Raw genomic sequence first — 16,034 nt, 5'->3', positions numbered from 1 at the left:
AGATGTAAAAGCATGAATTTATCAAGACAAATACATTCAGAACTAGGGTAAGTCAACAGTAATTAATGCGATGCAAAAAAAAAGACAGAGAAAGGAAGGATTAGCTGGCCCTATCGCAGGAGAACACAGTGTAGCGCTGAGTTATCCCCGGGATATTATAAAGTGACTGGAGTTGTGGTGAGGCATCTCTAACAAAAAAAAAAAAAAATCTGCCTTTGCCTGTCAGGTGTATCCCTGGGATGGGGCTTTGGTCCTGGTTTGCATTACCAAGGCAGAATGATGCAGGCGGTCTCTGAAATGCTAAGTTGTGCTTGGCAGCCAGCAGCAGCATTTTCATAGAGAGCCTTTGATGTTGGAAGGCACTTGCAAAGAAGAGGTGCATAGGGCTTTTTTGTTTTTCTCTGAATTTGTCTGCGCTGTCCCAATGTTTTCATGGTGTTTAGCAAATGTATAATCGTGAGCACAGCCACAGATGAATGGCAGCTCAAGAGATGAATTGGTAGGCTCTCCTTGACAAATTTAAGCATAGCATGTGTTTTTATACTGCATCCATTAGGGCAGACAAATGGAAAATCCGGAGATGACTGCTCTGCAATTTAACAGTCACAGCATTTGGAGAAGGCTGATGCCTTCCTCATCACTGATGATGGGTCAGGCTTGGAAAAAACCAGAAAGCCCTCTCAAAACTAAAGCAATTTGAGCAAACGAGTCTAGCCACACCATACTGAAAGGTGGTTTACTTTGTGCCGAGCAAGTACAACCAGCGCTGATTCTTTGTCTCCAGGTCATGGGGACGACCCAGGTGACTTCAGCCTAGAAGATGCCCTGTATGACCTCAGCACCAAACGACGTAAGTCACATTTATTTATTCTTTTAAAGAGCAGAAAACAAGTAGTCATAGATAGATTAAATTTGTTCTTTGGGATCTAATGCTGGTGGGAGGGTGGTGGAGGATATGGGCTACCTCATCATCTCTGCCCAGGGAGACGGGGTGTCCGGGCTTGCCCACAGATGGGACTGGAGATAGTCCTGGAAAAGCTGGTTGCTGACCACGTGCCCTTCGCTTTCCGATTCCCGTGAGCAAATTGCAGAGACACACCAGTGCTTTCACATAGCAACGACACTGAAAATGTCCTTCTGGCTTCCTTGCATTCATTAGTAACACCTACCATCAGACATGACCCTGTTTGCCTGGAAGCTAATGTGCTAACCACTCTCCTTCTCCAGTGAGTGAGGGCAACCCGCTGAGCCCAGCCAGGCAGGGGCAGCGCTGGGTCCTTCCCTGATCCCACTGCAACACGTGCCTGGGGAAGGCAAATGGCACGTTGGGTTCCTGCTTTACTTCACTTAATTCCAATTGTAAGCCATCAGGGAAAGGAAACAAATTTTTGAAAGGGGTGCCTTGGTGCTGGCATGCTGATATTTAATATTTGGCTTTGAAATACATGATTTTTATGTAAGTCGGGGCTGGGCTGTGTGACTGAGAGGACAGCAGTGCCTGGCAGAGCTCAGCCTCAGGCCTGGTGGAAACAGCAGCAAGGTCATGGGGCAGGTGGGGGGCTGGCACCACCCTGGTGGGAGGAAATTCTGTGGAGCAGCTCTCATTTTACACCCAAAGGAGATAACCTAACTGCCAGCACAGCAGCTGATGTGAGGAGGCTTGTCTCCCTCCCCAGGGCATCTCACACACCTCCCCCCAGTGCGGGGGGCTGAGCCCAAGAGTGGTCTGCACCCGGACATGTGGCTGGCTCCCCTTTGCTGCCCGGCCACAGAGAAGTGCTGTGGCAGATTTGCAGACACCGTTGCCCAGGACCCCTCACTGCCCATCCCTCCCCAGGCGGTTCGTGGTGACTGTCCCCAGAGCCAGCGCCAAGCCGGGTGGTAGAGGGGAGCACTCTGCAAGTCACGCCAGCCTCTCTGATGACACAAAACACGCCTACAATTATTTAAGTGAAAGCTATAACAGGGTTTGAAACCTCTTACTTTATGGTCTAACAACACACAAGCACTTGTGCTGTGTTATGTTGGAAGTTTACATGGAATAAGAGTCGGGATGCTCCGCGCATCTCTCCTGCGGCGTGCCAGGCTCAGCAGGAGGGGGATAGGATAGACTACGGACTTGGTCACAGGTCTGACCTCATCTAGGATTTAGCAAGCCCTTTAATACAGTATGTGGGGAGACCTGCTTAGAAACACCAAACGGCCACCCTGTGCAGAGGGAAAGCAGCATTTCCCCTGGCTGGACTCCCAGCCATGAGCAGCAGGAAGAGGCAGTGCTGTCCCTCCAGCCTCCCCAGCTGCTGCATCCCGCTCTGGACCTCACGGCATCAACCCCGGAATAAAAGCATATGAAAGGTCTGGAGTCAGGTCACATTAAACCATATTGGCACAGTGGAAATGAAGCCCAGCAGAAGCACTCTGGTATTCAGAGGTGCAGATGGAAATTAATGGGAATAGAGCAGCCACAACTCTTGCTCATCATTTATTCATATACTTGGTAATGCTAGCCACTATTAATAGATAGTGGTTTGCAGGGGGTGAAAAAAAAATAAATCAACCCCCCTGAAGGCTGACTGGAGGTTGTTTTAGCCCACGAGTGTCCAGGGTAGCTAGGACCTGAGCATCAGGGTGTCACCAAAATTCCTCCAGCTGACAGGGAACCTCCCATACATAATGCAGTGCTGGAAATCATCTGTCATTTTAACTACTAACCAGGCAGGGGACAACAAAACATTGGCAGCTTATTCTTTTTTTCCACGCTGTTCTGTACAGTATGTGTCCTTGCTCTAGTGCTGTCTCCTGGAGTCTTAATTCAGAGCAGTTTATTACAGCTCTCTGCTTCCCGCTTGGTGGGATGCTGGCCTCACAGAAGCGGCGTTTGGCCGCAGGCTGTGCCCCGCAGAGCTCTGGGCTCCATCCTGCACAGGCTGCAGCCGCTCGCCCTCATGCACAGGCAGCCCTGGTCCTCTGCCCACACGCCCCATGCTTGGGGATTTCGTGGCTCTGAGCTCCAGGTTTACAAATGCAGACCAACAGTGATCAGCTGGAGAGCTCGTGGTGAAATCTTTGCCATTTGTTCTCAGACCAGAAGTGACACGTTTTTGGTGATGCCCACAACTAACATTTTCCTCCCTGTCTGTTTTGTCACAGCCACTCCCAAGGGCCCCAGAAAGCCGGCAGGTGGGACAGGTGAGACCTTCTTGCATAAATTCCATTTAAGCACAGCGTGGGGTTTGCTTTCCAGTGTTGGGGGGGGGTGGGGGGTTGAACTGTGCGAGCCCCACCACAGGCTGCATGTGCGTGGCTGGGTGCTGCTGCCTTACCCAAGGCTTTGGGGTAAGAAAGCTGGTGCCAGTGTGCATACGTGCACTCCTCCCATACAGCCTAAGTGAATTTAATATTGATATTTCTGTCCATGCTGAAGGCGAGTGGCAATGGAGCATTTATGGCCAAGGCTGAATTTTGCACACTTTGCAGTATCCTAATGGAAAAGACACAAATCACCGCTCAGCTACACAAGGGCTTTTTGTTCCTGGCTGTATGGCACCCGCTAGATTTCCTTCCAGGAGGGAGCCCAGAGGATATTTTCCTTCATTTTCTTACTCCAAGATATCCCTGAGCTCCATGGAAAGGCCCAGCCTGGTGACATTTCACCACCCAGGGAAAACGTCTCTCTGACTGTACCCATCAGATGTGCTGGTTGGCTGGCTCCACAGCATCTGTCCTGGTTGAGGAAGCTCCCTGAGATTCACCCCAGTTTCATTGCCGGCAGCTCCTCTGGCTCAGTTCTGCAAACTACTTAAATATAGCGCGGTCACAAGAGCTGAGTGTTGCTCAACCCTGACAGAGGAGCCTGAAATAAACTGCAGTGGGGGAGCACTCGTAAGTGAATCTGCTCACCTCTGCATGAGGATCTTGGCACAAATTTAAGCAAATCTGACTGTCCAGCTCCTTGGCTGCTGTGGTCTTTTGTAGAGACAAGAAAAGCCAAGTGCCAGAAGTACAAGCAGGGCTACAGTGTTTGAATCACAGCCTGAACAAGAGGCTGATCCATTAAGTTCTCCCCGGGAAACAGACACATGCTGAAGCCGAGGCTTCATCTCAGGAAGTTTCTTCTTCCCTGGGGAGTGCTTTTTAGTTGAGTGATGGCACCGAGGGGCTCCCGTGGTGGGTTGCTGTGCCCTGGCCCCTATCCCATGCATGCTCTGCTCTGCTCAGCCCAGGGTCACTGGCGGGTGGCTGTGCAGGGTGGGTCCCAGCTACCAGCTTGGATCCCCACAGCACTTTCTCATCCGCATCGTCTCTTGGGATGCCACAGGACACCAGTGGGTCTCTCCCCAAAACACATTACTTTGGGGTTGCTCCGGCTAGGGGTGGGTGGCTGCCACAGCTTGGACAAGCAGAGTTAAACGATGGCCAGGCTGATCTGAAGGCTCTGCAGTATGGTTGCGATCGAGCAGCAGAGCAGCTGGACGCCCTTTTCAGCTCCGTGCTGATGTGGGTGCTGGTGGCCGCTAGCAGAGGTGCAGCCATTGCTTGCCCAGGACCCACAGAGCTGCTGTGTGTGGGATGCAGGCCGACAGCCTCACACCATCCCCACAAACGATGGGGGTTCTAGTAACTCCTTCTCTCCTGCAACAGGCTTTGATCTGGCTGATTACTTTGACACCCCTCTGGAGACTACCACCAAACCAGCCAAGCCGACTGCGAAGCCCTTCCCCAGGCCAGGGAAGCCAGGTACTGCAGAGCTCCCTGCACCCCGGGAGGGTGTATGTGTGCTTGCCTTCGGGGCTCCAGACAGGGGAAGACACTCCCTGAGGTAGTCAGGAGCCATCCCGGCAGCCAGGAGGCTGGGATCGGGTGTTGACAGATGAGCTCCAGCAAGTCTTGGTGACCACCAACAGGTGACATTAGAAGGTGACCATCTCTTCCTGCTCTGCTGCCATAGTGGAGCTGGCAGAGGAGATGCTCCAGGCTCTTGCTAACATGCCAGGAGGGTCAGCACCAGCATTCCTCTGTCCTCCCTCCCTTGCTGCCCATGCACCCCTGCCTGAGCCATACTGCGGGCTTCACCAAGCAGCATTTATAATCGTTTTTAACCATGATGGAGCTGTTAACTGCTGTTAGGTGGGAAATTTCATCGACAAGGTAGCACAACCTTAAATATCTTTTCAGCAGTGCCTAGTCCTGCTCCTGCATGGCGTGGGCAGCCGTGGGGGCTGGCGCAGGACTGCCCTCGCAGTGGCAGAGCTCTGATGAGCAGGTGTTCTGCCAGCAGCATGTTTGGGGGGATTTTCCTGGCAGTCCTGCTTGTCCCCTTCTCAAATTCAAGCCCTGCTGACACATCCCTTAGTGCAGGGGAACCCCACCACCCACCGAGGGCTGGAGCATCCCCAGGGCACTGATGGGCGGGGGGTTGCCCCCAGTGTCAGGGGCAGCTGAAGCTGTAGAGACACCAGAGCACCGAACTGTCCCAGCACAGCCACAGTCTCCCTTCAGGGAGAAGGTTCCCCTCCTAGCACTTGTCTAAATGCACATTTTGGAGGGTAACATCATTCTTGTCTCTTTTTTCTCCCCTCCCTTCAGACAACAGCTTTTGGGATGTCATCCGCACAACCAAGCAGCCAAAAACTACAAGGGCCCCCCCCAAGCATAACCCAGGTGAGTGTGAGCTCCCCAGCCCGCGCAGCTCTGCCCCGGCTCCGCTGCCAGCACAGGCAGAGGCTTCGGGATGTGCCGGGACAGCAGTGCTGCCCCTTGCCCCCATATTTCCAGCCTCAAGTCTGCTTGTTCACATGAGACACCTAGACAAAAAAACCCCAACACAAACCCAAACACACAGCAGACAGGGTATCTCAGCATTAGCCTTGCCCTCCCTGGGGGTTTGGCGACTCTTGGAACATTTTGCATTCCCCCACCTCCCCTGGCGTGGCTGTTGCTCAGGGCACCCTGGCACCGGGCACCATTGCTCAGGCAGAGTTTTGGCAAAAGGCGCTCCCAGGCTTAAAAAAAATATCACCAGTTTTGGATCAGAATAAAGTAAGGTGCGAGCTGGCGGGAGGGCTGAGGCACTCAGGCTGGCTCTGCGCCGTGGTTTTAGCCGCCGTTTAGCAAAGGCAATAGCTGCTCTGTCAGAGCTGGGCTGCTCAGGGTACAACTGGGCGGTTCCTGGAGGAGAATAACACCAAGCAATCAACTCACAGGCTGCTCCAGCCGGCACGCCAGCGCGGCGCAGCTGCCTCCTTCCCCTCTGTTGGCAGGGCCCTCGGGACCGCCCGTTTGGCTCTGACCTTTTCTACCCGGCTTGATTTATCAGATTGCCTGGCGCTTGAGTCACGGCGTGAGACTTTCTGCGGGAAGAACATGACATTTCTCACCACAGCGGCACACAAAACGAGATGGGTTTGGAAGATCTGCCATGACGCTGCTTAGTGAAACCGGGAGATGCTTGTGTTGGGGACTTCATCTCTTTCACCAGCACTTTTTTTCTGGCAAAGCCAAACATTTCCTTGATTAATTAATTGCAGACTTCCCCAGCCTGTGGCCAGCACTGCTAACCTCCACGTTGTTTTCTAGCAAAGAATTCTATGGATCTTGACTTGGCTGATGCCCTTGATGATAAGAACGATGGGAAAGATGCTGGGAGGCCGGACATAAGGCCAGGTGAAGGTACGTTGATTTCCCCTCTCGGTTCTGCTCGCCACCAGCCTTGCTGTCCCCTGGGACCTGCAGGAGGTCCCCCCAGCCCCTCAGGGAACAGGCTCTCCCCATCCCCACCAAGCGAGGGGGCAAGGAGAAACAGAGGCACTGCCTCATCCAGGGCGGCTGCCTGCAGCCAGCACCCCACTGCCCCTGCCCTGCCCGTGCCGAGGAGGGGGATGTTTCTGCAGCAGCACAGCCCCTTCCTCTGGGGATGCAGTAAGGGAAGGAGCCCACGCCTCAGCGGACCTTGGCAGAGAGGGGCTCTGCCTAACGACCTGTTGCCTGTCTGCAAGTTTCTTTCCCAGGGTCTCTTCTGACCCATTAAATTGTGGTGATTGTGTTAAGTTCCCCCTCGTCCCCGTACCTGACAGCTATTTAACCGAGGGCATGTGCTGTTGGGGTTCGCAGTCATTGCCAAGACATAAATCTAGAGCAGGCTTTAGTCCTGGCATAACATACGCTATGGGCTGGGAGATTTTTTTTTTTCCATTTCTAAAATACTCCAGTGAATGAATCATTTGTCTACAAGGATTGTTCCCTTGAGCACTTGAGCTAGAAAACAGACTTTGCATGGCTAGTTTATTGATGTCGAGATGGCTGTATACCCTGCTCACACATGTAATTAATAGTCAGATATTTTATTAGATTGTATTAACTAGGTGACTTGTCTGCACTTTGATATTCTGGGCTTGTTGAGGTTTCAGACTCCTGCAGGAAAGGTTGAGGTGTTGAACCGCTGGAACGTGGCACCAGTCACAAACCAGCACACGTGTTGCCCCAGCATTGCTGCACCCTGGACTGCCTGGGACCTCTCCAGGTTCTGGCATAGTCAGGGATTTTTTTCTTTTTATACTCATTACTAAGACCATAAATCTGTTTTTTTGTGGTAAGCTGGTGAATAACAGCCTGGAAGAGCCTGCCTTAAGGCAAAGGTAGCCCTTCCTAAAGCACAGCATTGGAGAAGGAGCCTTTTGCTGGCTCGGCATTGGGTCTCTTCTCCCATCACACTCCTTGCTGAGCCCTGAGGCTCCATCTGGGGCCAGGGCTGAGGCGTTCCACACCTCCGCTCATTCACCTGCTGATTCCCAGACCGGGTTTCTCTGCACCTATCCTGCACGAGTTAAACATTCCCACCGCAACTGTGTCTGAGATAACTTCTTCAACTGTAGCGAGACATGCTGTGCTCAGTTCTTCCACCGGGGCTGCTCTGTCCCTCTGGGAGGGAAGAGAGTCAGGTCCCTGCCCGCAGGGCCCGGGTTGCTGGCAGCACAAACACTGCACACACAAACGGCTTCTTCCCCCCTCCTCCACTGCCAGCAGAGGCTCAGCCCCCAAAACATTTCATGAACTCGTAAGTGCCACCATGTCCTGGGCTGCACCCAGAGCAGTGTGGGCAGCAGGTACAGGGAGCTCCGAGACTCTCCCCCCTCTATTCTGCTCTGCTCTTGTGAGACCCCCCTGCAGTGCTATGTCCAGCTCTGGGGACCCCAACATCAGAAGGACATGGACCTGTTTGAGTGGGTCCAGAAGAGGCCATGATCAGGGGCTGGACCCCCCTGTGAGGACAGGCTGAGAGAGTTGGGGGGTTCAGCTGGGGAAGAGAAGGCTCCGGGGAGAGCTTAGAGCGGCCTCACAGGGCTGAAAGGGGCACAGGAAAGGTGGGGAGGGGACTCTTTGTCAGGGAATGAGGGGACAAGGGGTAACAGTTGTAAACTGAAAGAGGGCAGATTTAGATTAGATATAAGGAAGAAATTCTTCCCTGTGAGGGTGGTGAGGCCCTGGCACAGGTTGCCCAGAGAAGCTGTGGCTGCCCCCTCCCTGGCAGGGTTCAAGGCCAGGTTGGACGGGGCTTTGGGCAACCTGGGCTGGTGGAAGGTGTCCCTGCCCAGGACAGGGGCAGTGGAACTAGATGAGTTTTGACGTCCCTTCCAACCCAAACCATTCTATAATTCTATGAAATACATCAGTGTTTCAGTTAAAAAAAAAATACAGTAGTATTTAAACTCCGATTCAGGGGTATTTCTTTCAAGCTAGTCAATTATTACCTCTTTTATGAGCTTAAAATAATTTGGGGTTAAATATTTTGTTAACATCTGGTAATTGTGAGAGAATCAGATCTGCTTATTGACTGGTCCCTGTTCTCACTGGAGATGGAACAGATAGCTGACTGGGAGCCGCTGGTTTAAATGGGTGTGCAAAACCCTGCTCTGGGTCTTCCTGCACAGAAAGCCACCACAGCTCTTGAATATTTTCTCTAAAACTCTCTGGCTATTTTCAAATGAATAGAGCAGCCTCCATCTTCCCAGCAGAGGAACATTTCCCCAGGAGCAGGAGTTTGCAGGCCAGTCCTACCCTGGGTGTGTGATGCTCTCAGGGGACTGCTGCCCAGAATCCCCCAAAAGTCTCATTTCCAGGCCCTGCCCATCCAAGAGCACTCAGTTTTTGGGAGTCCTCTCATCCCAAGCAAGCCACACACTATTTCCTTCCTGTTGTTTTCTAGGCAGCTCTGGCTGCATTTGACCTCCCAGGAAGGCAGCTTTGGTGTTTTGCTGGGTGACTTTGGCTTTATGCAGGTTGAGAGGAGCACACATGAGGCCACTACCTCACGGCAGGGCTGTGTGTCCCTTCAGGTGCCAACCACCATTTGTTCCTGTTATTTTTAAAGGATTTTCAGATGATGACCTGGCCAGCATCGTGGATGGTGGCTACAGTCCAGACAAGAAGAAAGGTAAGTGTAGACCTGCGTCACAGCTCAGGCAATAATCACCATACTGGCCCAACTCCTATAAACCACCTCAGAGCACTGCTCACCTTCCCAATGGGGGCACACGTGTGGGGAAAGGGGAACATGTGGGTTTTGGCCTCTATGGGCACACCTCGTGCCAGTGGTTGGAGGTGCTTACTTTTGATCCCATGAAGGCTCTGCAGCTCCAGCTGCCACCAGGGCAGACAGGACCCGTATCTCCCCATCCACCCTGAAAGCAGATGCCCGCCTCTGTGCCATGAGAGGGCACAAGCCTTCATTTGCCTTCCACCATGTGACCACCAATGGTTGAAACAAGGAGGAAAACCAGCAACAATCGGATAAGCTTAAACATTTGCAAGGATTCACAGCATTAAATATTAAAAGCACTTGAGTAAAGAGCTGAACACCACTGCAAGCCCAATCAACATTTAATGAATCCCTGTGCCAAGGACAAACAGCATCGGAAGCATTAATACAATGCTGACCTGCTTCCATAAATTCAGGATGTAAGTGACTTGGTAAGGACTGCAGCTTCCAGCAGGAGCAGCTTCTCCTCCCAGCCCAGTTTCTCCAGGGAAGGTGATTTTAAAACAGACTTCAAGCCAAGTGAAGATTCCCTGACATTATGGAGCTTAGCCAGTCACCTCCCTGTGACAGCACAAGTATGCCGTGTAACTATCTGACAGCGTTCTATTTATCCAGTTTTTACACTGAGCAGCATGGGGCGGAGGTGACGTTAACTGTCATGCAAGGCAAAGGTGTCCCCTGTGGAGGCTTCCCCAAAGCTCCCTCCAAGCACAAGCAGCGAGAGAGAGAAGCAGCTTCAAACCCCTCCAAGAAGCAATGATGAACCGCCCTGGGCAGCCAGGAGGAGGTGCGGGGCAACAGAGAGAGTGTGCCCCACGGGGTCCCATGCTTGCCCCCAGCCCAGGGGTGCTGCTGGGGCCATGTTGCCACCCCTCCCCTGCATGCCCCACCACGGGCTACCCGGCATGGTGGCAGGGGGAGCAGCAAAGTGCAGAGCCACTGTGACAGGCTTGTGTCTTTTCCAGGTGCTGGAGGCAGCACCGATAGCGACTACAATGGAGGTAGGTACTACCACGACCACGGGGTCAGCAGTGGGATGGTGGAGTGGGATGGGTGGTGCATGTGCCCCTGTGGCCCATCACCCCGCTTTCTCTGTGCCTCACAGGCAGAGTGGCTGAGACCGGGACAATTGCCGGCATCGCCAGTGCCCTGGCCATGGCGCTCATTGGGGCTGTCTCCAGCTACATCTCCTACCAGCAGAAGAAGTTCTGCTTCAGCATCCAGCGTAAGTCCCCCCCGAGCGCCACAGGGACACAGCAAGCACCCACCTATTTGTCCCCTGAACCCTGCTGCCATTTTCCAGTCTGGAGGGGGTTACCAGGCATCCAGTGACCCGGAGCTGGCAGAGCACAGCCCCAGTCATGGGCTCTTGACCCCCCCCAGGCATTGCACAGGCAGGAGCCCCCCAGCAGCACCGGCCCCAGGACCCAGTGCCACCGCACGGCTGCGCACAGCCCCCCGCACACACCCACAGACGGCCACAGCCAAAGACAAAACCACTGACACCAGACAGGGTAAATGTGGAAAAAACCACCCCACTCCCAAAACAAACAAACCAAAACCCACCCAGAATCTCAGCAAGAGGTAAAAACTCACCAGGCAGCAGCAAGGGAAGCACAGCAAACCTCTGCAACTTTGGCAGCCCGAGGTAGTGTAGTACAGCAATCACTGCAATTAAGTGCAAATTAAGCAGCAAAGGATCTATTCCCAGAAGGAGCCTTTTGCAGGAGTTGCCCCATAAAGTTGCCGGGTGTAAGTGCTGCAGGAGTGGTCTCGGCTCTCCCCACAGCACTGGCTTGGCCATGGTGGGCTCCTGCACACCGCCTGGGGTGGTGGCAAACAGCTGGAAAAAGTTCTTTTTAACTTAATCAAATGAAATCTCCTGCGAATCTCCTTTATGTTGGGGGAAGGGTGTTTGGGATTGGAAATTTCTGTTGGAATCGTGCTATTTTCCCAGTTGTGCCTGAAACAAACAGGAGCATTTTGGTAAATTAGATCAGCAGGAAAAGTCAAATGAATGTGATGGAATGAAACACCCTTGTATATTCCCCCCACTTAAATGATATTTTGGCAAGAATAAATAATTAAAAAAAAAAAAGAGTAAGGGCTTTGATGAGGGGGAAGCTGAGAGACACAAAGCCGCAGAAAGGCGGCAGGAAATTAAAGTTAATTATAAAGGAGGATTAATTTAAGCCATCAGACATGGCATGCTGGGCTAATGTCAGGCCTTAGATGCATTGCAATGCATGACAGAAATCTAAGAGCCGTCAGCCACTGCAAAAGTGGCTTTTTATTGAAAAACATAAATTGCATTTGGTGTTATCCCAGCAAAACACATGTCTTGGGGGAGGCAGCAGTGGTGTGTAATGACCACTCATTGAAGCACAGAGGGACAGGCTCAGCTTTTTCTCTCGCCCAGCCATCCGTCTGTGGTGGCCAGGCTGCGGCTCCATTTCTTCTTTTTGAGCCTCTTCTGATGAGCATTTGCCGATTCCTCTAAAGGATGTGTGTAAGAAAGAAAAGATTCTTTATCCCACTTTCTTTTCTTACAGCACGTCTCCCGCTCACTAGCCCTGGGCTATGGCTCAGCCTCTCTGGTCCCCTTGCCCTGGGCCACTTGCTGTGCCCGGGCAGGATGGAGCTGTCAGTGCTGCTCCAGCAGCTCCTCTCCTGCCTCCACAGCTTGGCCGGCCGCAGACTGCAGCGTCTGTGCTGGCATGGGGTGTGATGGGTGGTTTTTAGCCAGTTGCAGAAAGTTTTCTTCTCTCCTGTGCTTTGAAGGCAGCAGCTGCCCCACTGCTGTACGAGGGCTCCCATCATGCTGCGTTGCCCTGGCCCAGCACTGTTCCCCGTTTCCCTTTTTCCCTGTGAGATAGGAATGAGCCCCTTGTAAACCCGGTGGTGAATCACAGCAGGTCGCTGTCGTGCTTGGCGCTGCCTTTAGATGCACATAAAGTTTAGATGCCTAAAAACAGGGGTCTTGCGTGGCTGCAGCGTGGGTTGCCTCAGCCTGCCTCTGCCAGCCAGCACGGCCCCCAGCCACCCCTGGTCCCTCCCTAACGGGACACAGCACTCAGCACCGCACTCCCATCTCTGCCTCTCCCCAAAGAGGGCCTTAGAGAAGCTGGAGAGCGTGGCTGAGGTCAGTGGCGCACCCCAGGCAGTCTTAACTCAATCTTCTTCAGCTCTGACCTGAAGCAGGGCAAGCGGAGCCCCCCCTAGCCCCTTGCTGCCACCCTGCAGCCACCCGCCTGCCCAGCAGCGCCCAGCCGTGCCCCTTCCTCTGAGCCGCATTCGTTGCAAACATTGGAAACTACTTTGCATTTAAGGAACTTATTCAGAATTTGACATCCCACGGGGATCCTGCTTCATTACCACAGCCCTGCTCTAAACTGCTTCTTGCAGCTCTGCATAACTTAAGCTTTTAACGGGAACTGCACCATCCACTGAGGCGTGGAGGCAGCCCCTGCCACACAGCGGTCCCCTCCGCCAGGCGTTACCTAGTCCCTGCACTTGTAGCCGAGCCCCTTGGCACAGCAATTAGCTTTGCTGCCTTGCGTGAGAAAGATGAAGCAAGAGACTCAGAAAAAAGGGCTACTGTTAGCAGCTGTGCCTTCAAGGCAAGCCTCCATGGTCACTTGAAAATCCGGCTCCGGCAAGGCTTTCTCCGCACTGTTTATGGTTTACTGATGTTTTTGTACAGCTGTTAATGCAGAGGAGGTTGCAAAAAGGCATGTTAGCTTTTACAGCAGATGGGCCCATTACCAGAGTTTTTAAGGCATCAAAGCAAATCATTTTTACTTTCTACCCTCCCACTTTACTCTCTTTATTGTTACTTCTCAGAGGGACTTAACTCGGAATATGTGAAAGGAGAAAACATGGAAGCTGTTGTAAGCGAGGAACCCCAAGGTGAGAACCTTGCATTCCTTACCCTGTCCGCATCCAGCCACAAAAGCAGCTTTTCTGAAGGACTCTCTTAAAGTAAGTCAGTCCCTCGTGCTGTACTGAGCTGCCTGTCTCTTTGATGAAGACACCACTTAGGTGGTGCTTCAGCTTTTTGTGAAACACCCACCACAGTGCTTCTCCCCCTTCACTGCACACAAAGGAAAGCCATGGTGAGACCAAGGAGCTCATGCTGCAAACGATGGCAGTTAATATTTAGCTTTCATGTTTTCAGCCATCAAGAGTGTCTTATACAAGAAAAGCGTGATCCTTCTTTAAGTGACAGATAATCAAGGCTGCTGCAAAGGCTCTTCCAATGTCACATACAACCAGCCAGTACCAGGCAGCTATTGCTTGCACTGTGGTTCCATCATGTGCTATTGTATTCATGATTTTTTTTTTCTTTCTTCCTAGTTAAATAATCAGTACTGGAAACACAGTCAGCAGAACCACCAAAACAAGACAGTGCAAAGATATAAAGCATGACCCGGGGCAAGAAAACAATCAGTCAGCAGCAAATGGAGATCTTACATGCTTGTAATTTTGCTTATTTAATTTGACTCCAAAGCTATTTAATGTGTACTTAGGCTTGAACTGGCTTCTTATTGCTCTAGGCTTTAGGGTTAGAGTGGTGCTACATTTTGGGGTTTTTTGTTTTTGCAAAAGAGGTATGTTTACATTTAAGTAATATTGTAGGTTTGATGTCCACTTGTATGCAAACCAACAGAAGGTGCTTCAGTCGTGGTCAATTTTCAATTAGGGACAAGACCTTTTTCAAGGAGCAGAGGAGGTTACAGGGGTGAGGACAGTGAAGTGCCTGTACATAGCAATCCAAAGCGAACCATTCAAAGCCCTTTGTAAAGCACGTCCAGCCAACTTCTGCCATCTGCTGTGGGCACCCAAGGTGGTGATGAAAATTGTTCATCTCCTGAGGGGAGATGGCAGTCCTTAGCGTAGCTGCCCCCACCACTGAAGTGCCTATGGGTAGGTCCTGGGGTGGCCTTGGGCTGAGGCAGGTGAGTCCCTGCTCCAAAGGCAGGAGCTGAGGGTGCTTCACCACCACACAGCACTGGGCTTCTAACCAAATAAAATGACCTAATTTTCACACCAAGTCATAAACACAAGTAATGGCAGTGTGTGCAGTGTCCACTTCTAGCAAATCCCCTCTGAACGCTTGGCTGTGCTAGAGATCAGAATGGAGCTGAAGGTGCCAAGCGATAGTTTGTGTGACATGAGATACCTGTGTTGTCACTGAAGTGAAAACTGTCTGTGTTTGGATGTTTTCAAGGACAGGTTCAGATCTCATCCACACTAGAACAAATTACAGGTTTAACCCAAAAGAAAACAACCAAAGTTGGTATCCATTAAGACCTTATCACTCGTTACCAGAGGAGTCAAGCTTAACAAGATGCAGCCCCCCACCTTCTCCTTTTATCAGCAAGTATTGAGAGCACTCCCTGGCACCCGAGGCAGAAGAAGGACCTAAAGCTTCATCCTTTGTGTCACCAACTAACCTTTAAAAAAAGGCAGAATCACCAGAGAGGATGGGTCCTCCATCCCCGTCCTGTGTGGGGTTCCTGCAGCTTTCTGGGACGCGCGTGGCTGCGCGTGGCACTCGGCAGGACACAGCCCTGCTGCCACCACAGCCCTCTTCAGCGTGAAACCAGTATCAAGACCTGACCTTCACTATCTTGCAAGAATTTGTGTTTCTTTCTAATCCCTCCCTAACCCTTCTTTGCTGCTGCTAAAATGTGGATACTGCCACTTTCCTATACATTTATCCAAATCCATGATTGCTTAAAAAGCATGCTGTCAAGCGAAGGAAAACTCACTTTACGTGGTGCAAGAGGTACTCACTATTTATATATAAACCTGAAATGTGTGCATTTTGTACTGTTTTGCAAATCCCATATTTTGTGAATGTGTGCAAAAAAAAAAAAAAAAAAAAGCCTTTCAGTCTGATGTACAAATTCACAGCTTTCAGGTAGACATGACTTACTTACAGAAGTCCTTGCCAGGAGGTGAATCAGCCTCGGAGCATTGCTGCCTAACAGCTCCATTTGAAAGGAAATTGTCTAGTAACATGGTTAAGTATTTTGCAATAGCTGCACAATACTTTAGGCTCTTTTTAACACTTGCATTTTTAAAGCCTTACACTAGCTCTAGCAGAACAGCTACAGTGTTTTATGAGGAAGAGGAGTTCTAGGGATATATGGTGCCTCACATGTATTCAGAACACTTAGGCTACAACAATACTGCTGCAAATTACCGCTGCTTTGTTTTATGAATGTGATTGGATTAGAAAACAGAAATATTTAATTAGTGGCTGCTTAGAGAGCAGCAGCAGAGGAACTAGAGATGGGATCACTCTGTGTTTGCTGACTCCCAGAGAAGGGTTTTCATGGAGGAAGCATGATCCGCAGGATCTGGATCATCACGTGCAGAAGCTCAGATGCAGTGAAGTTTGTGTATCGTCTCCCTTCCCAAGCACCAGCGCCTCTTTTTCTTTCTTAACTGAACACATTTGAAAGCTGTAGCATGAAAAATTTTTGTTTAG

At 51.4% G+C, this 16,034-nt stretch overlaps 1 protein-coding gene across 1 annotated transcript; it reads left to right on the top strand.

Annotated features, from left to right (window-relative positions):
• Positions 1–746: 746 nt before the first annotated feature.
• CD99L2 (CD99 molecule like 2) lies at positions 747–15,448 on the top strand. The gene is made up of 10 exons (XM_026848663.1): positions 747–850; positions 3,151–3,189; positions 4,642–4,737; positions 5,587–5,661; positions 6,577–6,669; positions 9,368–9,430; positions 10,501–10,536; positions 10,641–10,760; positions 13,379–13,444; positions 13,892–15,448. The coding sequence occupies exons 5-10, from the start codon at positions 6,588–6,590 to the stop codon at positions 13,897–13,899; spliced, it is 375 nt and encodes a 124-aa protein (XP_026704464.1). The 5' UTR covers positions 747–850; positions 3,151–3,189; positions 4,642–4,737; positions 5,587–5,661; positions 6,577–6,587; the 3' UTR covers positions 13,900–15,448.
• The last annotated feature ends 586 nt before the right edge of the window (positions 15,449–16,034 follow it).

The sequence above is a fragment of the Athene cunicularia genome, assembly GCF_003259725.1.
Source record: "Athene cunicularia isolate RWA chromosome 4 unlocalized genomic scaffold, athCun1 chr4_part3, whole genome shotgun sequence".
In the NCBI taxonomy this organism is placed as follows: domain Eukaryota; kingdom Metazoa; phylum Chordata; class Aves; order Strigiformes; family Strigidae; genus Athene; species Athene cunicularia.
The sequence above is the reverse complement of the archived record's forward strand: the minus strand, read 5'-3'. Positions and strand labels throughout refer to the sequence as shown.